Source organism: Macaca thibetana, chromosome 11, assembly GCF_024542745.1.
Source record: "Macaca thibetana thibetana isolate TM-01 chromosome 11, ASM2454274v1, whole genome shotgun sequence".
Taxonomy (NCBI): domain Eukaryota; kingdom Metazoa; phylum Chordata; class Mammalia; order Primates; family Cercopithecidae; genus Macaca; species Macaca thibetana.
The window spans coordinates 26,181,041-26,205,787 of NC_065588.1; the positions used below are offsets into that span (position 1 = coordinate 26,181,041).

The 24,747-nt window shown below is 40.3% G+C and overlaps 2 protein-coding genes across 9 annotated transcripts in view; both read left to right on the plus strand.

Annotated features, from left to right (window-relative positions):
- Positions 1-4,329, plus strand: part of RASSF8 (Ras association domain family member 8) — a 115,311-nt gene extending 110,982 nt beyond the window's left edge. For all 6 annotated transcript variants that reach the window (XM_050746747.1, XM_050746748.1, XM_050746744.1 and 3 more), the window contains one exon: positions 155-4,329. In XM_050746747.1, coding sequence (XP_050602704.1) covers positions 155-276 — 122 coding nt within the window. In that variant the 3' untranslated portion in view covers positions 277-4,329. The remainder of the gene's footprint in view (positions 1-154) is intronic.
- The window catches only part of MED21 (mediator complex subunit 21), a 1,150,573-nt gene that overhangs the window by 170,074 nt on the left and 955,752 nt on the right, over positions 1-24,747 (plus strand). The gene's annotated exons all lie outside the window — the stretch shown is intronic.

Genomic DNA, 24,747 nt, shown 5'->3' on the forward strand with positions numbered 1-24,747 from the left:
TTAGCCTCTTCTCCCCCAGTCCAGGGCACACAGAGGATTGCAGTTATTGCTCTGTGCAGTTTTCTCTTTCGGGGCAGGAAGCAGTCTAATTTGTTACATTGCTAAGTACTCCAAGTTGACTAGTTCATCAGGTGGCTTTCTTTGTTTCCTTTAGAGGCACCATTCCAGTCTGGGTCCCTGAAGCGACCTGGTTCATCTCGGCAGCTCCCCAGTAATCTCCGCATTCTGCAGAATCCTATCTCATCTGGTTTTAATCCTGAAGGCATATATGTATGACATTATCTGTCTTTAGGGGGGAGACACAAAAGAGGTACCAAGGACAGCAAACTTCCTTTTTGATTTGTGCCAATGATGAACAGAGGATCTATTCCACAAGCCGCTGTATGCTTTTTCTCTCCTAAATTGCATACCACTTGGAGCCATACCCTGTGCACTGATGCTAAAGAACAAAGAAACTGTGTTTTCACACATCAACAGTGTTGATATTTTTGTCCAGCAGCTGTAATGCAAAGCCTTCGTTTTTATTTGTAGTATTTTGAGAGCTTTAGGAAAGTATTATATAGTGTGTTACATAAATAAACCGTGACTTAAGAGTGAAGAGAAATTTGTGACTGGCTTAGTTTAATTTATTTCATGTAATCAATTAATGTGTGAATGTTGATGTTTTAATATTTTTATTGACTTATCCTGTGACTGACTTACGTTATATATTGTGTGATTATGACTGTGTGCATGTTGCCAGACTTCATCCATGCATTGCTGATTTACACTACACAAGTGTCCTAGGGTGCTCCACCATCAAAACTAACTCCAGAGGAAGCCGCTTGCATTTATTTTGTGAAACTGTCCTAGCCACTGCTTAATTAGGTGAAAGAATTCAGGGTTTTTTTAAATCTGGAATTTAGTCTTTCCTTTACAATATTTCCAAATATATTTGTGGCCACATAGCATAACAGATATTTTTCATGAGGTAAATTGTATGTCTAAAACATTTGCAGTGTTTCAGATACTGTTGAACAAAAATGGAATTGTTAAGTATGTATCCAAACAGGCATGGGGTTTCCTGATACATCATGTGTTTTGTTTCTGCCCTGTCTTATCATTTACACTCACGGATCTTCAGAATTGATCTAACATATAAGTTATAGGTATCTGAGGGCTGGGTTGGTCTACTTCAGGAACATTGCTTTAAGCAATGTATTTTAAAATAACCCGCTTCATGTGTATGATCTATTGGTGTACACACCATGGGTAAGGTATTGCTTGCACATCATTTACTCTGTGTATTACGGACCATTGTGTTTTCTTCCAGTCACTTTGATGGAAAGGAGATTAAACCCTCGGTACTTTTTAGCAAGGAAATAAAGTCAAATTCAGCATATGTTTTTATTTTTAGGCTTGACTTTTACAAGACATTAATCTCCATTTGTACATATGTTTTTTATTTGTAAAACCAAAAATGAGTCAACACCTTTTTCATGAGTAGTGACTTAACTAAGATTTACAAGTAATATTTAGACAGATGCAGTCAGACACCACTTAGCCATTTTTACATTCCCTCTGGTTACATTTGGTACAGTATAATTAAGACTTTAATCTGAAATTTAAAGTAGTTTTAATTCTGAAGAAATTATATCCTCTATTATTTACATGCAACAGAATAAAAGTGAATTAATATAGTAATGCCATGGTAACAATAGAGATATGTCTTATGCATGAAGGCAACCTTGGATGTTTTAACACATTTGACTTACTTTGGTTTAGTGAATGCTGACAATGCTGCTCTACTTAGGTTTCCTATGAAAAATTTTAAGAATGGCTATGAGACTGTGTAGAAGCTTCTAGAGAACTGAAAGTAATAATGCAGAGTTGGCTTTTCTAGTGCAGCTAAGTGGCGGACCTCAACTGAAGATATGATTTTCTTTGGGTTCTTGGAGTTATCAAATTGATCTTGCCATTATGTTACTTTGCAAATAACTGAAGTAAATGATTCTTACCTAAATAACCACAACCTGTACACATTTGCTTACAATTTATAATAATTATTTTCTATCTACCTATATTTAAAATTAGAATGATTAAAAAATAATTTATAGCTTTTGTGACAGTAGTGATTTACATATGCCCAATATATGCCTTATTTCTAAATAAGTCATTCTGTATAAAGTCATTTTGTTGTTCAGAGAAATCAAGATCTTATTCACAAAGAAAAACATTTTATAAATTGATCACATTTTATTTAAGTCAAAATGTTAAACTGGAGGCAGTATTAAACTTTGCAATTAGAAGTTTCAGAGATGCCTTAGCGTACCATGAAAAACACTGTCAATATCCAACTTATTATAAATTGTTATCAGAATTAACCTAATAACTTTACAGAAGGACAAGCAGCATCCTAGCAACTTGCAGTAGTCTTGGGTTCCCAGCATAGTGTCACAGTTAACCTCTCTGACAACTTCATCAGAATTTCCAAGCTGCCAAATAATCTTCATAGACCTGATTACAGATTTTTAAAAATTTCCTAGATGAGGAAAGTATAGAAATGTGAATATGATGAATACATTGAGAAACTGTACTTTTTAATTAGTTATATTACTTCTGGAAGCACATATCTAAGGAATATTTTCTAAGAATCAGAGGAAAAAAACTCGTTTTCATAGGAACATCTGAAGATACTTTAGTATATTTGTGATCATTTTTATCTATTGCAAATACAAATGACTTAGGTAAGTGCCACATCTTGGACACATTTCGGAGGGGAGTGGGCAATGGTATACAAAAATACCAAATATAAAATTTTCATCTGGGGGGAATATTCAGGTTCTAAATACTAAATTAGATTACAATCTTTTGTGTTTTTTTTTTTAAATAAAAACATATTGCAACTTGTTTTATTGTGATTTTCTATAAGTATTAAATACATTTAAAGATCTTTTTATCTTGCCAAGAAATAATTTGGAATAGATAGCACTGGTATATTTGACCTTTTGAGTGTCTGTCATCCTCAGAGAATGGCCCATAGTGTGTCACCTGTGGACATAGTGTCCCTAGTCCTTTTGTTGTCCTTCTGAGATATTTTGGTTTGATACCATTTGTTATTTTCTTTTTTATCTTGATGCACAGGGACTTTTTTATAATATGAGACTTCAGTTGGTATTAATAGGAGTTACCTATTTAATTCTCCCAGTCATCAATGAGCTAACTATCAATTCCTTTAGTTCAAATTAGTCATAGACAAGAGCTACAGCAAGACTGATAGAGTAAAAACTATATAAATACAGTAAAAAATATAATTTATGGTGTGAAATGTGAAGTATAGCAGTATATAACGAGAACATGTAAGCACTTGCTTGCACAGCATAAGTATAATTTACACTTGCATTAAAGGATAATTTTCTCTGTGAATAAGAGCAAAATGGTCTTTAGAGAAACAAACTGTTCATTTGAAGCCATTTCTGTGAACATCTTCCAAGATAGAACTGTAATGGATTGAGGAAATAACACAGAAAAGACAAAAACTTTTGATTTCAGGCGTGCAAAGTGCGTGGGCAGATGGACAGTTCCTGTTGTGCATTGCCTTTGATAAATTGGGCCTTAATTTATATACCTGTGCTGTGTTCACATCCCTCTTCTACCTAAAGTTGTCTTTATTGGTTTATATTGTGTTAAAATTAGCTCATAAGTGTTACTTTTATATTATGTTCTGTTTTTAAGTTGCATGTTTATACTATTTGCTACAGTATTTTTAAGTTTGGGGTGAAGGCCATCAGCTGTATCAAAAAGACAAAACAATCACTATTTATTCAGTATTGCTGCTTTACATCTCCAGAATAAGCTTTCAATGCCAGGACAGTGACTGCCTGAAAGCTGCAGGAGCTCTTTTCAATGCATTTTATATATTTTTAGAAACCAAATAAATGCAGAAAACTATTTAGTATACTAATTATATTAAACCAGCAGAAATATAAAGGCAATAAAGTATATACATATATAAGGGGGGAGGGGAAAGATTAAAAAATAGATTTACAGTCAGACATGGTGATAGCCCTAAATGTATTTCTCAATATGTTTTTCTTTATTGACCCTGGGAGGATTTGAGTTGCTGCAGCTTTAAACAGAAAATTGCCATGTTCACTAATTGTGAGCACATAAATATGCTTTTAGTACTGCTTTGCTTATGTACAAATAAATCTGTAATATGTATTATATGTAATTATTCTTTTCTTTGACTTTCATTTTAAATGTATATTTTCTGATCATTATGAGCTGTAAAACAAAGAATCAATATTGGATATTCTCCCAAATAATAAATTTTCAGGATTCATTGGGACATTACAGTTGTCAGTTTGTTTCTTACATCCTTTATATTTTAAAATACAATTTTACTTCCTTTAAAAGATACTGGAGACAATAGGGGCACATATCACTACACATAATTACATTTTTCATATATACTTAAAGAGTCATCTATTGCTCAAAAGGTGGCTTATTAAAGCAAAACTGAATTAAGAAACTAATACGCCTTTTATTTCAAAAGCGAAAGAAGAAATGATATCTTAATGAACCTCTGCATTCCCAGATTTCCCTAAAAACCATAAGTGAGAGGAAGAGAACATTTCAGCCCCTACCACATGCCAAGTGCAATGTGGAGTACTTGTCACACTTTTAACATTCACAGCCATCCAAGGAACTGCTCCTAAATCACAACCCCTAAGTAACTGACTCAGCATTTGAACCTAGATGTTTCAGACCTCAAGGCACTTTTCTGTATTCCATGGGAGAGATGCATGAGCTTTACAGTGCCCAGTTTCTGCATTTTAACCACTTTTTAATGTGGAAGTATATAAACTCATTGTTATAGGAATATTTTTATAAGAAGTTAAACCTTTACTTAGAAATTACACATGGGGGCCAGGTGTGGTGGCTCACGCCTATAATCCAAGCACTTTGGGAGACCAAGGTAGGCAGATGACTTGAGGTCAGGAGTTCGAGACCAGCCTGGCCAACGTGGCGAAATCCCGTCTCTACTAAAAGTAAAAAAAATAGCCAGGCGTGGTGGCGGGCGCCTGTAGTCCCAGCTACTCAGGAGGCTGAGGCAGGAGAACCACTTGAACCTGGGAGGCGGGAGGTTGGAGTGAGCCGAGATCACACCACTGCATTCCAACCTGGGCGACAAGAGGGAGACTCTCTCTATATATATTTAGCCAAAGTAGTATTTATTGAGCCAAAGTAAATTTCCTTGTAATTTCAACTTTCTTTAAGGCCACATAGAAGAAACAATTTCCCATCTATGTATATATATAGAGAGAAAGAGTCTTGCTCTGAAAAAAAGTCTCACTCTATATATATGGGAATAATAGTATGTTATAAAAACAAAGATGAAATGAGAAACTTAAAGTCATTCAAAATACCAATAAGCCCTGATTTGGGGGACTTTTAAAATTTTAATTATCCATCCTGTCCTCTAAAATCATGTTTTGTTAATGGCGGAGCAAGAAACAGGAACTACTGTTAACTTCAGCCACCGCCCACTCCACATATGTGTGCTGTGTCTATTAGGAAAGATCAGTGGAATCCTATAAAATGGGCATAAATATGCAGGATGTGTTTATGCTTTCCACAGACATTTAGTGAGCCCGTTTTTGTGCGGACACTGGACTGAGAAGCATATATTTGTTCTCTAAGGAGGTTTACACTCTGTTTTTTTTGAGATGGAGTCTCTCATTGTTGCCCAGGCTGGAGGGCAATAGCCCGATCTCAGCTCACTGCAACCTCCGCCTCCTGGGTTCAAGCGATTCTCCTGCCTCAGCCTCCTGAGTAGCTGGGATTACAGGTGTCTGCCGCCATGCCCGGCTAATTTTTTTTTTTTTTTTTTTTTTTTTTTTTTTTTTTTTTTTTTAGTAGAGACGGGCTTTCACTATGTTGGCCGGACTGGTCTCGAACTCCTGACCTCGTGTTCCACCCACCTCGTCCTCCCAAAGTGCTGGGATTACAGGGGTGAGCAACCCCGCCCGGCTGGTTTACAGTCTTAATGATGACAACTTCAGTACAATATGTTAAGAACCGCTATAGGGGCAAGGATAGGGTGTCATGGAGACAAACACATTAGGAGATGCTTACCCCAGCCCAGTGTGTTGGAAGATCCTGGAGAAGGTGATATAAACCAAAAAGCTGTCTGGTGGAGCTATAGCCAGACAGTGAAGAGCCAGGGAGGTCCAAGAGAGACGGTAGGTAGGCATCTGATCATAAGGGGCCTTGGTTGCCATGGTAAGGAGTTTGGACTTTATCCTGAGAGCCACAGGTGAATTTTAAGAGTGGAAATTAAATGATTAGCATGTTAGGAAGATAATTCTGACTGGATATGTGAAGAACTGACTAAAGGGTCAAGACTAGAGGCCAGAAAGACTACTTAAGGGGCATGTAGTAGTCCAGGTCAGAGGTGATGGTAACTCGAACTAAGACAGCAGTTTGTGCATGTAACAAATTTTTATTGAGCACCTTCTTTGAGCCAGGAAATGAACCAAGCAGGTTATAGATATCCTAAGTAGACAATACGAATCAAAGATAATCCAGGTGTTTACCACTTATCCACAGCCTTAAAGGGTGGTGGAAATGATGCTGTGGGTCTCTCAGTGACTAGTCACAGATAATCTGTTCTTTGTGGTGGTGGGCAAGGGGTTGGTACAGGAGCAAGGAAAAAGAATGAAAACATGGAGAATAGAATATGTATTCAAGAGGTGGGCCTTCAGATGGGCTTCCTTTTTGTAGAGTATTTTTGCAGTGTTCCCTGTGAGAATGACATGGATTTGGAAGAAGTGCTCTTCTCTGCACCAGATTCAGCCATCCAAATATCATCATCCAGTATGTTGGAATCCTGTTTTCCCAGCATTATACTTGACTATATGTTCTATATCCACCACTCTCTTGTATCTGCCATATGTTTGTGTCCAAGGTGATAGAGGGTCCGACATGGTCCAGATTGGAGGAAGTGAAGAAAGTGGACAATACAAATTCCGTGTATGCAAAGCCAATATTTACAAGTCTGCTGCAATGATGGAAGTGTGAAGATCAAATAAATTGGAATACTTTGTAACAAAATATTTGTAAGCATAAAGCAAGTCACAGGCACTTTAAACTAGAAACAATCAGCAATAGTCACCACACAAAGGGAGGCCAGGGAGACAGGGAGGAATGTGGCATGTACACCAGGAACAACTCACTCAGCCAAGGGAGGGGCTCGCCAGACAAAGCACTGTGACAGTCATTGGACACAGCCACAAACTGCTCCTACATCACCCACCAACGCCAGCCTACATCTGAACCCTTCGAGGGCCACACCATCCCAGCCCACCTCGACAAGCTAAAAAGGTCTCCTTTTTATTGAGCCAAAGTAGATTTCCTTGTAATTTCAACTTTCTTTAAGGCCACATAGAAGAAACAATTTCCCATCGATAGGACAGCACTTCAGGTATTTGGGGATATCTATGATGCCGCCTAGTCTTCTCTTTCCCAGGCTACATATTCCTGATTCTTGCAAATAGTGCAGTCTTCAGTCTCCTCTCTCCTGAACACGCTCTACACCAATCTTAAATGTGGCAGCCAGGACTGATAACAAAACTTTTTTTTTTTTTTTCTTAATTATACCTTAAGTTCTAGGGTACATGTGCACAACGTGCAAGTATGTTACATAGGTGTACATGTGCCATGTTGGTTTGCTGCACCCATTAACTCGTCATTTACATTAGATATTTCTCCTAATGCTATCCCTCCCCCAGCCCCACACCCTACAACAGGCCCCAGTGTGTGATGTTTCCCACCCTGTGTTCAAGTGTTCTCATTGTTCAGTTCCCACCCACGAGTGAGAACATGTGGTGTTTGGTTTTCTGTCCTTGTGATAGTTTGCTGAGAATGATCATTTCCACCTTCACCCATGTTCCAGCAAAGGACATGAACTCATCCTTTTTTATGGCTGTATAGTATTCCATGGTGTATATGTGCCACATTTCCTTAATCTAGTCTATCATTGATGGACATTTGGGTTGGTTCCAAGTCTTTGCTATTGTGAATAGTGCCACAGTAAACATACGTGTGCATGTGTCTTTATAGTAGCATGATTTATAATCCTTTGGGTATATACCCAATAATGGGATTGCTGGGTCAAATGGTATTTCTAGTTCTAGACCATTGAGGAATCACCACACTGTCTTCCACAATGGTTGAACTAGTTTACACTCCCACCAACAGTGTAAAAGTGTTCCTATTTCTCCACATCCTCTCCAGCATCTGTTGTTTCCTGACTTTTTAATGATTGCCATTCTAACTGGTGTGAGATGGTATCTCATTGTGGTTTTGCTTTGCATTTCTCTGGTGCCCAATGATGATGAACATTTTTTCATGTGTCTGTTGGCTACATAAATATCTTCTTTTGAGAAGTGTCTGTTCATAGCCTTTGCCCACTTTTTGATGAGGTTGCTTTTTTCTTGTAAATTTGTTTAAGTTCTTTGTAGATTCTGGATATTAGCCCTTTGTCAGATGGGTAGATTGTAAAAATTTTCTCCCATTCTGTAGTTTGCCTCTTTACTCTGATGGTAGTTTCTTTTGCTGTGCAGAAGCTCTTTGGTTTAATGAGATCCCGTTTGTCAATTTTGGCTTTTGTTGCCATTGCTTTTGGTATTTTAGTCATGAATTCCTTGCCCATGCCTATGTCCTGAATGGTATTGCCTAGGTTTTCTTCTAGAGTTTTTATGGTTTTAGGTCTAACACTTAAGTCTTTAATCCAACTTGAATTAATTTTTGTATAAGGTGTAAGGAAGGGATCCAGTTTCAACTTTCTACATATGGCTGGCCAGTTTTCCCAGCACCATTTATTAAATAGGGAATCCTTTCCCCATTTCTTGTTTTTGTCAGGTTTGTCAAAGATCAGATGGTTGTAGATGTGTGGTGTTATTTCTGAGGCCTCTGTTCTGTTCCCTTTGTCTATATCTCTGTTTTGATACCAGTACCATGCTGTTTTGGTTACTGTAACCTTGTAGTATAGTTTGAAAACTCTCTTTAAACTAGGAACCTGGCTCATTGGTAGGAATCAGGCTCAAACTAAACTGGTTTGGTTGGCTGGTTTTTTTAGAACTTCATCTTACTGAATCATTGAACTGACAGTTCATTAAAATCCAGTTTTTCACATTTTCTACTGGAAATCTTCCATAACTTGTATGTATGTAATTGAGTTTCAGAGTGCATCTGCAGGATCATATAAATTGTGATAAGAATTAAGGCGAAAAATAAAAGCAGCAAAGGATAGGAAGTGTTTGTGATTTTATACAGGTAGCTTGAGAAGGCCTCTCTTAAAAGATGGCCTTGGAGTAAAGCCAAAGGAAGTATGGGCAGGCCGTGCAGAAATGAAGAGTAGTAATCTGGGCCACATAACCCACATCAGGCTTCAGTGAGAGAGGTCTGAGAAGCCTGGGAGGCCTCCAGAGTCCAGCTTTCTGTTTCTAAGCAACAAATTTGTAATATATAGGCCTTTCCCTGACTGCGAGTTAGTAACCCCTTCCAAGTACTCACTTCACCAATCTTCTCAGATCTAATATAATGCAGGAAGAAGATATTTTAAATATAAACAAATGTTTAAAATCTGAATTGAATTACCCTTAATTCTTTCCAAATTAAAATTAAATTCATAGGTAAGATGTCCTTTTATGAATAGACACAAACTTGGTTTAGTCTATTTCCCAAATAGTGGTGAGGAATAACCATTGGATCTAATGGTGCTTTCTTTTACATATCGTCCTCCAAATGTAATACAGCTTTATAACCTAGAGATATGTATTTTTAAAATTCAGGACATTAAACAAAAATAATCCATTGTCAAGTACTCTTGTAAAGTTAAATGAATATTTTTAGAAGCGTCTCAAAAAAAAAAAAAGGCTCTAACCAAAAAGACAAAGACCCAAACTAAAGCTAGTAATTAAGATCATGATTATATATACAAAGACAAATTTACCAACTTCAACTCTTTTTTTGTTGTTATATGTTTCCTCTGTTTTATCTAGGGATCATCATTCTTTCTGATAAGCAGGAGTGTGAAAACTAGATATCACACCAAAAGCTCAGGCAACAAAAGCAAAAATGAACAAGTGGGACTACATCAAACCCAAAAGCTCCTGCACAACAAAGGAAACAATCACCAAAATGAAAAGGTGGACTATAGATTGGGAGAAAATATTTGCAAACCATTATCTGGTAAGGGTTTAATATCCAAACTATATAAGGAACTCACAGAACTTAACAGAAAACAAATAATCCAATTAAAAATGGTCAAAGAGGCTGGGCACGGTGGCTCACGCCTATAATCCCAGCACTTTGGGAGGCTGAGGCGGGAGGATCACAAGGTCAGGAGACTGAGACCATCCTGGCTAACACCATGAAACCCCATCTCTACTATAAACACTAAACATTAGCTGGGTGTGGTGGCACATGCCTGTAATGCCAGCTACTTGGGAGGCTGAGGCAGGAGAATTGCTTGAATCTGGGAGGTAGAGGTTGCAGTGAGCCGAGATCGCACTACTGCCAAGAAAAATTTTTTAAAAAGGGCAAAGGATATGAATAGATATTTTTCCAAAGAAGACATAAAAACAGCCAACAGGTATATGAAAAAGTGCTCAACATCACTGATCAGCAGGGAAATGCACATCAAAGCCACAATGAGACCACCTCACACCTGTTAGGTTACACCTGCTATTATCAAAAAGATAAGAGATAGCAAGTGTTGGCAAGGATCTGGAGAAAAGGGAACCTTTGTATACTGTTGGTGGGAATGTAAATCAGTATAGCTATTGTGGAAAACACCGGAGCAGTTTCTCAAAAAACTAAAACTATCATACAACCCAGCAGTCCCTGTGCTGAATAGATACCCAAAGGAAATGGAATCAGCATCTTGTAGAGATATCTGCACTCCATGTTCATTGAAGAATTATTCGCAATAGCCAAGATTCAACCTCAATGACCATTAGTGGATGGATGAATAAAGAAATTGTGTGTATACACACACACACACACACACACATATATATATATATATATACACATTATTCGGCCTTAAAAAATGAGATACTGCCATTTGTGACAACATGGATAACCCTGGAGAACATTATGCTAAGTGAAATAAGCCAGACACAGAAAAAAAAATACTGCATGGTCTCACTTACATGTGGAATTTTTAAGTCAAATACATAGGAACAGAGAGTAGAACAGTGGTTACCAGGGCTGAAGGGGTGGGAGGATAGGGAGCCATAGGGCAAAGGGTACGAACTTGCAGTTATGTAGGATGAATAAGCCTAGAGATCTAATGCCCTGCAGGAGGACTATAGTTAATAATATTGCATTACCTGTTGAAAATTTGCTAAGGGGGTAGATTTTAGGTGATCTGACCACACACACACACACACACACACAAAAGGTAACTCTGGAAGGTGATATATATGTTCATTTGCTTACCTATAAGTAATACTTGTACTCTGTATATCAAAATACCATGTTTCACACCTTAAATAGATACACTATTTTTTTTTTTTTTTAGAGAAAAAAGAGGAAATTATCAAGACAAGTCACTTATGGTGTATTATGATGGTTAAATAAAAACAAATTGGTTCCCATAAAACAGGTTTCCAAGAACTTGCCCAGTCTTCCATTGGAAGCTCCATTTACCACATGGTAGATGCAAACCCTCCAGGAGTATTTGCTTAGACAGGACACTGTAAAGAGTTTATCCACTATGTTTTCTCTAAATCCTCTAAATTTATTTGGTGTCAGAGGTCCTGGCAAGAGAGATAAGGTCATATTGCAATAGCAATATAGCAATTTGAGTGGTTTACTTGAGAGTCAAATTGGAGAATCTGGTGGTATTCAATGAGAAAAAAGGGTTTATTTTGCTTTTGAGACGTGTATTAGTCTGCTTTCACACTGCTCTAAAGATACTGTCTGAGACTGAGTAATTTATAAACAAAAGAGATTTAACTGACACAGTTCCACATGGCTGGTAGGGCCTGAGAAAACTTACAATCATGGCAAAAGGCAAAGGGGAAGTAGGCACTTTCTTTACAAGGAGGCAGGATAGACAGAGAAAGAGCAAAGGGAGAAGTACCACTTTTAAGCTATCAGATATCATAACAACTCCTTCACTCTCACAAGAACAGCATGGGGAAACTGCCCCCATGATCCAATCACCTCCCATCAGTGCCTTCCTTGATCCATGGGGATTACAATTTGATATGAGATTTGGGTGGGGACATAAAGCCAAACCATATTATTCCACACTTGGCCCCTCCCAAATCTCATGTCCTTTTCACATTTCAAAACCAATCATGCCTCCCCAACAGTCCCCCAAAGTCTTAACTCATTCCAGCATTAACTCAAAAGTCCAAGTCCAAAGTCTTGTCTGAGACAAGGTAAGTCCCTTCTGCCTATGAGCCTGTAAAATGAAAAAAAAGTTTGATACCTCCAAGATACAATGGGGGTACAGACATTGGGTAAATATTACTATTCCAAATGGGAGAAATCGGCCAAAGCAAAGGGGCCAGAAGCCCCATGCAAGTCCAAAACCCAGCAGGGCACTCATTAAATCTTAAAGCTCCAAAATAATCTTCTTTGACTCCATGTCTTACTTCCAGGGCATGCTGATGCAAGGAGTAATCTCTCAAGGCCTTGGGGAGCCCCAACTCTGAGGTTCTGTAGGGTACAGCCTTCACAGCTACTTTCATGTTTTGGTATTGTGTGCCTGCAACTTTTCCAAGCACACAGTGCAAGCTGTTGGTGTATCTACCACCCTGGGGACTGGAGGACAGTGGCCCTCTTCTCACAGCTCCACTTACGCAGTGGCCCAGTGGAGACTCTGAGAGGGCTCCAACCACACATTTCCTGGCTGCATTGCCTAGGAGAAGTTCTCCATGAGGGCTCTGATACTGCAGCAGACTTCTGCTGGGACATCCAGGCCTTTTCATACATCCTCTGAAATCTAGGCAGAGGCTCCCAAAGCCCAATTCTTGTCTTTTGTGCACCCACAGGCCCAACACCACATGGAAGTCACGAAGACTTGGGGCTTACACCTTTTGAAGCTACAGCCTGAGCTATACTTTGGCCTCTTTTAGCCACAGCTGGAGCTGCAGTGGCTGGGATGCAAGGCACCAAGACCTGGGGTTGCACAAAGTAGCCAGGCTCTGGACCCAGCCCACAAAACTATTTTTCCCTCCTAGGCCTCCAAGCCTGTGATGGGAGGGGCTGCCATGAAGATCTCTGACATGGACTGGCCTGGAGACTTTTTCCCCATTCTCTTGGCTGTTAACATTTGGCTTCTTGTTACTGATGTGAATTTCTGCAGCTTGAATTCCTCCCCAGAAAATGGGTTTTTCTTTTCTACCACATGGTCAGGCTACAAATTTTCCTGTATGCTCTGCTTCCCTTTAAAAAATAAGTTTCAATTTCAAACCATCTCTTTTTTTTTTTTTTTTTTTTTTTTTTTTTGAGATGGAGTCTCACTCTGTCACCCATGCTGGAGTGCAGTGGCGTGATCTTTGCTCACTGCAACCTCTGCCTCCCGGATTTGAGCAATTCTCCTGCCTTGACCTCCCGAGAGCTGGGATTACAGGCATGTGCCACCATGCCCAGCTAATTTTTTTTGTATTTTTAGTAGAGACGGGGTTTCACCATATTGGCCAGGCTGGTCTCAAACTCCTGACCTTGTGATCCACACACCTTGACCTCCCAAAGTGCTGGGATTACAGGCGTGAGCCACTGCGCCCAGCCAAACCATCTCTTTATGAATGTATATGACAATAGTTTCAGGAAAAGCCAGGTTATCTCTTGAATGCTTTGCTGCTTAGAAATTTCTTCTAAGCAGATATGCTAAATTATGTTTTTTTAAGTTCAAAGTTCCACAGATCTCTAGAGCAGGGGCAAAATGCCACTAGTCTGTCTGCTAAAGCATAGCATATGTGACCTTTACTCCAGTTTCCAATAAGTTCCTCATCTCCATCTGAGATCACCTCAGCCTGGACTTCATTGTCCATATCACTAACAGCATTTTGGTCAAAACCATTCAAAAAGTCTCTAGGAAGTTCCAAAGTTTCCCACACCTTCCTGTCTTCTTCTGAGCCCTCCAAACTGTTCTGCTCATTACCCAGCTCCAAAATTGCTTCCACATTTTCAGGTTATCTTTCTAGCAGTGCCCCACTCCCAGTACCAATTCTCTGCATTAGTCCATTTTCACACTAGTATAAAGATACTACCTGAGACTAGGAAATTTATAAACAAAAGAGGTTTAATTGACTCACAGTTCCACACGGCCTCAGGAAACTTAAAATCATGGTGAAAGGTAAAGGGGAAGCAGGCACAGTCTTTACAAGGTGGCAGGAGAGAGAGAGGGAGAGAGAGACAGAAAGTGCAAAGGGAGAAGTGCCACTTTTAAACCATCAGATCTCATGACAACTCCCTCACTATCACAAGAATAGCATGGGGGAAACCGCTCTCATGATCCAATCACTTCCCACCAAGTCCCTCCCTTGACACGTGGGGATTACAATTCGAGATGAGATTTGGATGGTGACACAGAGCCAAACCATATCAAGACAGAATCTCACGCTGTCATCCACACTGGAGTTCAGTGGTGTGATCACAGCTTACTGCAGCATCAAACTCCTAGGCTCAATCAAATCCTCCTGCCTCAGCCTCCCAAAGTAGCTGGGACTACAGTTGTGTGCCACCACACTTGGCTAATTTTTTTATTTTTTGTAGAAATGGAGTCTTGCTATGTTGCCCAGTCTGGTCTCAAATTGCTGGGCTCAAGCAATCTTCTTGCTTCAGCCCCCCAAAGTGCTGGGATTACAGGCATGAGCCACTGTGCCAGACCTAGAAGAAAGGTTTTATTTGGTTGCTATTATATGTATTATAATCTAAACATTATGTATACATTTATGTATGACTATATATACACACATATACATATATACTGTGACAATTAGCTTTGTATGTCAGCTTGACTGAGCCATAGGGTGCCCAGATATTTAGTCAAACAGTATTCTGGGATGACAGTAACTTTTATTTTTTATTTACTTTTTATTTATTATTATTATTTTTTTGAGATGGAGTCTCGCACTGTCGCCTAGGCTGGAGTGCAGTGGCGCACTCTCGGCTCACTGCAACCTCCACCTCCCAGGTTCACGATGCCATTCTCCTGCTTCAGCCTCCCAAGTAGCTGGTACAGGCACACACCACCACACCCAGCTAGTTTTTGGTATTCTTAGTAGACACAGGGTTTCACTATGTTGGCTAGACTGGTCTCGAACTCCTGACCTTGTGATCCGCCCACCTCGTCCTCCCAAAGTGCTGGGATTACAGGCATGAGCCACTGCGCCCGGCCAAGAGTAACTTTTTTTTAACTGTTTTAACTTTTACTGGAAAAAAGAAAACACTTCACAGAGGAAGTAGCCTTTGAGTTAGCTCACAACATTTAAAAAAATATTTCATCAGTTATGGAGACTACAAAAAATAAACAGCAAAGATGGAAAAGTGTGATGAACTTTTCATAATCTGGTGTGCCTCAAATTTCAAGACGAATGGGTAAATGTGATGGGAGATGAGGTTGGAGAAAATCAGCAAATAGAAGTGCTATCTCTTTTAGAAGATAAACCCAGAGACTTCTGTGCAGGATTGAGAAGGAAGAAGGGGATATGAGGAGACTGGCTTAAAAATTATTCTAATATTAACTCAAGAGTGGATAGGGATGAACTAACAGGGACAGAGAAATGGAAATTGCTGAATATATTCAAGAGACACTTTTAGGGGTAATATTGATATAATTGTTGTCCAACTACCTATGGGGATGAAGGGAGAATAGTCACGAGTTTCAAGTGAGGTAATGAGGAAGATTCAATCTGCTCTAGTGGGGAAATATCCGGCATAGCCTACTTCTGATTCTAGCTCTGCCATCTACTCATGGTGTAATCTGGGAAAGGCCATGTAACTGCTCTCATTTTCTGCTTCCTTATCCATAAATGGAGGAAGCCCTCTGTCCTCATCAACTGTAAATGGAGGAAGACTTCCTCTGTCCTCATCAACTCTGAAATTCTATCACTTCGTGATATCTTTAGTGGACATGGGATCCACTAGGAAAGGAGATATTTACAAGATGATGAGTAAAGTTTTATACTTGTCCTGTTGAGATCCTGGTAGGATCTGCACTGAGATCTCCAGAAAGGGTTTGAATTTGCATGTCTGAAGTTTGACGAAGAAACAAAGCTGAAGGCAGACATATAGAAACTATCTGCACAGAGACAATAGTTTAAAATGTAGGAGAACTCCCCCACCCCAACACCACCCAAATGCATATATATATATTTGAGTTTCACTCTTGTTGACCAGGCTGGAGTGCAATGGCATGATCTCAGCTCACTACAACCTCCGCCTCTCAGGTTCAAGCAATTCTCCTTCATCAGCCTCTTGAGTAGCTGGAATTACAGGCATGAACCACCACGCCCAGCTAATCTTGCATTTTATTTTATTTTATTTATTTTATTTTATTTTACTTTATTTTATTTTTTATTTTTTATTTATTTATTTATTTATTTATTTATTTATTTATTTATTTTGAGACAGAGTCTCGCTCTGTCGCTCAGGCTGGAGTACAGTGGCCAGATCTCAGCTCACTGCAAGCTCCGCCTCCCGGGTTCAAGCAATTCTCCTGCCTCAGCCTCCCGAGTAGCTGGGATTACAGATGTGTGCCACCACGCCCAGCTAATTTTTGTATTTTTAGTAGAGACGGGGTTTCACCATGTTGGTCAGGCTGGTCTCGATCTTGTGACCTCATGATCTGCCCGCCTTGGCCTCCCAAAGTGCTGAGATTACAGGTGTGAGCCACAGCGCCCAGCCCCCAAATACATACAAATATATTTAAAAATGAAGACGAGGTAAACTTTCTCAGAGAAAAATGTAAGCATTTATTACCCAGGATGGTCATAGGACCAGCAGCCTTGGTGTCGCCTGGGAATTGGTTGTAAATGTAGAGCCTCAGGCCCCACTTACTGAGCTAGAATATATATTTTAGTGAGATTCCATGTTACTTGCATGGACATTCAAGTTGCATAAGTGCTGGTGTCATCCAAGAAGAGGGCCAAGGACAGGAGCATCTACAATTATGTAGATCACACATCTACGATTATGATGCCCACGGGCAGAAGAGGCCAGAGAAGGAGACCAGGAGGAATTAGAAGCTAAAAGCACCAGGAGAAGAGTTAGTGCCTTCATCTGTTCGGACTGCTGTAACAAAAATGCTGTTAACTGGGTGCCTTATAAACAACTGAAATTTATTTCTCACAGTTCTGGAAGCTGAGAAATTCAAGATAAAGGTGCCAGCAGATTTGGTGTCTGGTGAGGGGCCCACTCCTCGTAGACGTTGCCTTCTTGCTGTGGCCTCACATGATGAAAGGGGCAAACAAGCTCCCTTGGGCCACCCCCCATGACATAACCACCTCCCAAAGGTCTCTTCTCTTAACACCATCACTTATTACGGGGCTAAGATTTCAACAGATGAATTTTGGGTGACACAAACATTCAGACCATAGCAGTCACCATCTGACAACAGGTGGATGGGACACTTGTCTAAACCGAATTGTACTTAGGTAACAGGACCGTATGAGGACAAATTTAACCGATGTCTTTTTTAGTTTTTAGTTTCTTTTGTTTTGGTTTTAGCAACTCTAGACTTTCTAGAGACTATCAACATTACCTTTCTTTTCTCTCCAGCCCCCATGCCCAGAAAGGAAAGAAGATTATTAGGGAGTCAAGTATCTGGGCTCTTCTTACCTCTTAGGGTAGTAAATTGCTTTTTGTATGCGGGTGGTAATGCGTCAGTGGAGATAATTTTGAGATAGGAGTAGAATGCCCTGCAGACAATGCTTATGTTTTAGAGATAATAAGCCAACACAATGAAATGAATAAGCTGCACTGGACCTGAGGAGTGAGGTTGAACAGGGAAGTAAGACACCACCTGGAGACAGTATTGCTCAAGACTGAGAGTGGATGAGGGTTGCAAAGCTGTTTGCACAGTGCTTCTGAGGCATCATGGCAGCCTGGGGGAGTTTCCCATGCTGAGCTTGCCTGGAGTATGTGTGTGTATGCATGCATGTGTATGTGCATGCGTTTGTGTGTGGAGGAAGGTGAGCAGAGCTGCTGGCTTAGTCAGCTACCTTTGAATGCTTCTCCCTCAACAGGGGCTGAGAACCCGACCGCTCGCCTTTTTCCCTGAATTATATTAGCTCAGGGGTTCTTATGCCATCCGAAGATAAAGACATAAGGAGAATAGGGAAAGTGCCAAAAATTAGCTGATGCTGTATTTAATTAAGAAAAAAATAAGTGGCCGGGCGCGGTGGCTCAAGCCTGTAATCCTAGCACTTTGGGAGGCCGAGACGGGCGGATCACGAGGTCAGGAGATCGAGACCATCCTGGCTAACACGGTGAAACCCCGTCTCTACTAAAAAAATACAAAAAACTAGCCAGGCGAGGTGGCGGGCGCCTGTAGTCCCAGCCACTTGGGAGGCTGAGGCAGGAGAATGGCGTAAACCCGGGAGGCGGAGCTTGCAGTGAGCTGAGATCCGGCCACTGCACTCCAGCCTGGGCGACAGAGCGAGACTCCGTCTCAACCAAAAAAAAAAAAAAGAAAAAAAGAAAAAAATAAGTATAATGTTTATAATATTTAACTTTCAGTGTTGTGGAGCGATATATGCCTGCTTCATTTTGCTTCTGGCATACCCTCTATTGCCAGAGTTGCTTCATTTCTGATAGATTTTTATGGGAAGTAGTTTCCAATAGGTTGACTTCATATTTGTTTAAATTCCCCATTTCCTGACTCTATCAGGTACTTTAAGAGAAAGCAAATAGTAAATTAGAAAGTAGAAAGGAGGCTGGAGGCCTAGCAGTTCTAAATCATCTGTATTCCCTAACAGCCATTGAACACTGGGCAAGGCATTGAGTCTCTCTGGGCCTTAGTTCCCACTTGTGTAAAATAAAGAGCTAAGGTGAGCTCATTTCTGTCTTTCCCAGTGCTAGCACTCCACGATTCTCTGATTTGTATTAAGGACAATAAACACACAAAGGTTTGAAAATCACGCCGATGAAGAACAGAAATCACAAGCATGGCTGCAACTTAAATTTGTCAGTCAATGCAATCTCTTCAAAGTTCTTCACTAAGCATTGTCCACAGAACAATGAAGAGGCAACAGATGGAAGAAAGGTCAATAACTCCGAACACAGCTCCCTAGTCTGGGGATCCAGTGTCCCCACTGTGTGGCTGGACTGGCCTCCTCCCTGCAGGCCTCTCTCAAGGCGGCAGGGTGCTCTTGCACATCACGCTGCTTGTTGCTCTTAAGGACTGATCCTGCTCCGAGAGATCTCTGTGCCTCCAATCCTCAGCCTGCCGTACCAGTTTTAACTGAGAAGTCATACCTGGGCCGGACGCAGTGCCTCACACCTGTAATCCCAGCACTTTGGGAGGCCGAGGCAGGTGGATCACGAGGTCAAGCGATTGAGATCATCCTGGCCAACATGGTGAAACCCCATCTCTACTAAAAATACACAAATTAGCCAGGCGTGGTGGCGGGCGCCTGTAGTCCCAGCTACTCAGGAGGCTGAGACAGGAGAATCACTTGTGAACCCAGGAGATGGAGGTTGTAGTGAGCCAAGATTGCGCCACTGCACTCCAGCCTGGCGACAGAGCAAGACTCCGTTTAAAAAAAAAACAAAAGGCTTACCTAACAACCTCCCTTCCCTTCCCACCAGATGAGGCTCACCTATTAAATGCTAATAGCATTCTTTGCTTTCTGTCACACAGTTATGTAATTATACAGTGATTTTTCTGGTTATTTGATTCCTATCTGTAAGCAGCACAAGGGCAGGGACCATGTTTGTTTTGTTCACCCCTCAATTCCTAGAACCTATTACAGGCCCTGGCATATAATATGCCTTCAGCAAATTTGAATTCAATGAAAAGGCGAATGTGTGAGTCCCATCTTGCATATAAGAAGACAAAAACTCTTTGCCCAAGTCAAATTACTCACAAGTGTGACAACAGAAAAAATGAATCTGTTCTCACTGGCTCCGCAGCCTATATTCTCCATTCCTGGTGGCCTCCTCTTCTGTCTCCTAGACTTCAGTCTCCTGGCAATAGTACCGGTGCTAGGGGAGGCTGAGAGGGAGAAGGAGGAATAGAGGCAAGGACACACACTGATGTGATGTCCTTCCTCTGTTCGCCAGTGCTTAGTATATGCTTCATGAGTATGCACTCAGGCCTACTTGGAAGAAGACTGCCTGTTTGCAGAAGGTCTTAACATATGGCTCCGTGGCCTTTTCCCTATGTGGGGAATGAGGTACTGAAGCATTCAGAACTATGACTTCTCACCTGTCATCTACCTTCATGCATGCCATGGATTCCAGCGCATGAACACTCACGCTGGAGATATATGGTATGTGTATTTCTCCAGGGGACTCAATTCAGAATCACCTCTCGTTCCTGAGGCAGCATTTCCATCTCTGTCCCAGATTCTTGGGCTATGTAACCTGTGGTCAGCCTTTGATCCGCCCATGTGAAGCTGCAGGTCCATTTCCAAAGCCCAGGTGTCCTTTGCCTCCATTTCCTCTCTCTTGCCTGGAGCTACGTTCCTCAACATGCGCACTCCACCCGCTGCATCTGCTTACCTCCATCTCTCTTCCATGGGCACAGCTCCTTCTTAATTTTTTTTTCAAAAATCCATAAAGCATAATATCTCGCATTTAAGATAAACAGCATAAACACATTTTTTTTCCAAACAAAAATTAGCTTAACTGCCTTTCTTCACCCTATAATGTCATCAGAGCAAATTCTCAAAGATTGAGCGGCTCAAAGTACTTTGTAACGATTCTTTTCCTGATTTGTTCTGTTCATCATAACTCAGAGAAAATGCATTCCCAATAGCCTTTCCTCAACCTCCATTTACAATTTATTTAGAAAAAGCTTAACATTCTTTAAACCAGCTTGCAGTGCAGAGACTGTAGAAAGAGCTATAAAGTTTCCTGTGTGGAGAAAATCTTTCCTTCTGCTCAAAGTGCCATGGCATTCTCCAGTTTTCTAACAGAGCAGGATTAAAGAGGGTCTCTCCCAGGATTACACACTGCATTGCAATGTGGGCTCTCCTCACCGCCTGGTCATCCTATGCCCTCTGCAGGAGGACTCTGATTTGGCTCTACTGTATCAAGAGCTCCTTGAAGTTATGCTCTTTCAATCTTTACGAAATCAGAACCTGATCTTGTGACACTGTTAATATTACCTGTCATTAGCCCCAAAATTCTCATCTGTTTAAAGTTTAGGATTTGTTTTCATGCCACTAACTATCACTAAAAAAAGTCTGTCTCTACTAAGAAACTCTGGTGCTTGGGAGACTTTCAAATTTGGGGGGGATGTTCTGATAGGAATATTAATATTCTGATTTTAATTTACTTTAAGAAAAATTATTGGTATGTACAATTAGTTGCCTTCTTGTTTTTCTTTTGTTCTAGATCTTCACCCCAAGTCTGTATTTTTATTTGATCCCCCATATTGAAAAGAAAACGTTTGGAGCAGGCTAGATGAAAGCATAGAAAGAGCTGTGGGAAAATAAACCAGATTGTAGGCCTAGTTTTCTGCTGCTTACTGTAGCTACTTACTGCAGCAGAAAATTGGCCTACGGCCTGGTTTATTTTCCCCGCAGCTCTTTCTGTGTTTTCACCTGGCCTGCTCATGAGACGATTTTTCAAGGCCACATAGTAAGTAGCAGAAAATTAGCATCATCTGTAAAATAAAGAGGCTGGCCATGATGATACCTAAAATTTCTTCCAGTTCTGAATATTGTCACTTCATGCTTACTCCTAGGTCACCCCTCCCTCCCGGTTAGTATTTACTGCTTTTATTTTTAATCTTTATTATTATTATTATTATATTATTATACTTTAAGTTCTAGGGTACATGTGCACCACGTGCAGGTTTGTTACATATGTATACATGTGCCATGTTGGTGTGCTGCACCCATTAACTCGTCATTTACATTAGGTATATCTCCTAATGCTATCCCTCCACCCTCCCCCTACCCCCACGACAGGCCCCAGTGTCTGATGTTCCCCTTCCTGTGTCCAAGTGTTCTCATTGTTCAATTCTCACCTATGAGTGAGAACATGCAGTGTTTGGTTTTCTGTCCTTGCGATAGTTTGCTGAGAATGATGGTTTCCAGCTTCATCCATGTCCCTACAAAGGACATAAACTCATCCTTTTAATGTTTCTTTTCTTTTTTTCTGAAACAGGCCCAGAAGATAAACTGCTTTTTTTTTCTTTTCTTTTCTTTTCTTTTTTTTTTTTTTGAAGAAGTCTTACACATTAGTGGTATTTCCTACCATGTCTTTTGTGGTTTTTGATGGTCACATGGATAGCTCTGTTGTATTTGCTTTATTCTAAACAGAGATCAGTGTTTTTACATAGAGATCGTTCATGAAAGACAATGACATAGTCATTATGGTCGTATTTTTAAATTTCAAAAAAGGAGTTTTTTCACTGTCCCCTTACCAAATTATTTATAACTTATATAAATAGTTTTTTCACTCTGTAGATTTTCTTTTTTTCAAATTCAGCATTAGTTTCTTAACAGGGATAATAGTTAATGATATTCATCGTCTAACAATGAAAATATTTATTGAGTACTTACTATGTGTTGGAAATTCTGCTAGTTGCTATGAATACAAAGACAGACAAACCCTTGACCTTGTCAACTAAGGCTAAGGGGACATGTTCCTGTACATTTAGAAGCTAATGTGCAGCCGGGCACGGTGTCTCACACCTGTAATCCCAGCACCTTGGGAGGCCAAGGCAGATGGATTGCCTGAGCTCAGGAGTTCTAGACCAGCCTGGGCAACATGGTGAAATCCCGTCTCTACTAAAATATAAAAGATTAGCCGGGCGTGGCGGTGTGCACCTGTAATCTCAGCTACTCAGAAGGCTGAGGCAGGAGAATTGCTGGAACCCAGGAGGCAGAGGTTGCAGTGAGCCGAGATTGCGCCACTGCACTCCAGCCTGGGTGACAAAAGTGAGACCCTGTCTCAATAAATAAATAAATAAATAAATACAAATAAAAAAATAAGGAAGTTAATGTGCAGCTCCTTCCTTTTTATTCCTTCTCTATCCCAAAACACTGAATCTATATTCACTGATATGAAAAAATAACCTAAGGCAAAGAACGTGACCTTTGTACATAAAATGTGGCTTCTGTTATATACGTGTGGCAAATGAACTTAATTCTTAGCATGACTGGCTCAGCTTCATGTAAGCTGCATGAGCAGAGGTAGGCAGGGATTGGGCCACACAATTCCAGGAAGCTTTCTAACTCTTACACATCTGTGGTTTGGAATTCCAATTATATAGTGCTTTTAATAGTTGTTAAGAGGTAGAATTTTATTTCTTTATAAGGACCAGTAGGAATGAAGAAAATCTACTAAAACTTCCATCAAAGGAAAATGTATTTACATGCCCAGCCGTGTCTGTTTTCGATCCATAGTGGGAGACTGACTACTAACTGTTTGAGGACACAAAATCAGTGGAATAAAAACTCACTTAATTAAAATGGGCACATGCATTCAAAAATGAATCTCACAATGGCTGCAAGGATCATCATTATCTTTCAAAACCCATGGTGAAACCAAGTTGAATGAATTCGCCAGAAACCTGAACTATAATAAATGTTAAATAAATTTCTTCAGGCAGAAAGAAAATGATCCCACTTAGAAATATGGATCTACATAAAGGAAGAAAGAGCTCCAGAAATGATAAGCACAAAGACACATATTTCATTTGCATATTTCATTAGCAGGTCTGAGGCAGCAAATGAAGAAATGAAGAAGAGAGATCTGGTAGAAACAGATAGACTGATCATTCAGAGAAGGAACAGATGACAACTCTACACTCAGGGAAGAGAACCAGAAAGAGAGAATTTATTGGAAGATTTATTCGTAAAGGTTCTCCAGAGAAACAGAACCAAGAGCATGGATGGATGGATAGATGGATGGATGGATGGATGGATGGATAGATAGATAGATAGATAGATAGATAGATAGATAGATAGATAGATAGATAGACAGATAGAGATGAATATTTGTATCTGTGTCTCCAGAAAGTGACCTATTACAAGGAATCACTGAGACCTCCCCACAATCTGCTGTCTGCAAGGTGGAGATCCAGAAAAGCCAGTGGTGTATAGTCCAGCATAGCTCTGGAGGTCTGAGAAGCAGGAGTACTGTTGGTTTAAGTCCCAGTTTGAAGACAGGAGAAAAGCAATGTCTCAGCTTAAGTGGTCAGGCAGATAGCACGAATTCTCCCTTTCTCTGTCTTTTTGTTCTAATCAGGCCCTCAACAGATTGGATAATGCCTGCCCACAGAGGGAGGGCAAACTACTCTACTCAGCCCATCCAAATGCTAACCTCACCTGGACCCACCCTTCAGACTTTCCCAGAAATCACGTGTAGCCTGTGTTTGGGCACCCATAATCCAGTCAAACTGGCACATAAAATTAACCATAGAGAAGAAGGACAAAGAGGGGAGGAGAAAAGAAATCATTTAAAAATTCTAATAGGCTAATGTCAATCAGTCATCAAGCAAAGACCAACCGAAGTTCAGGATACCATTTGAGAAGGCACAGGGCGGGAGCTGAGATA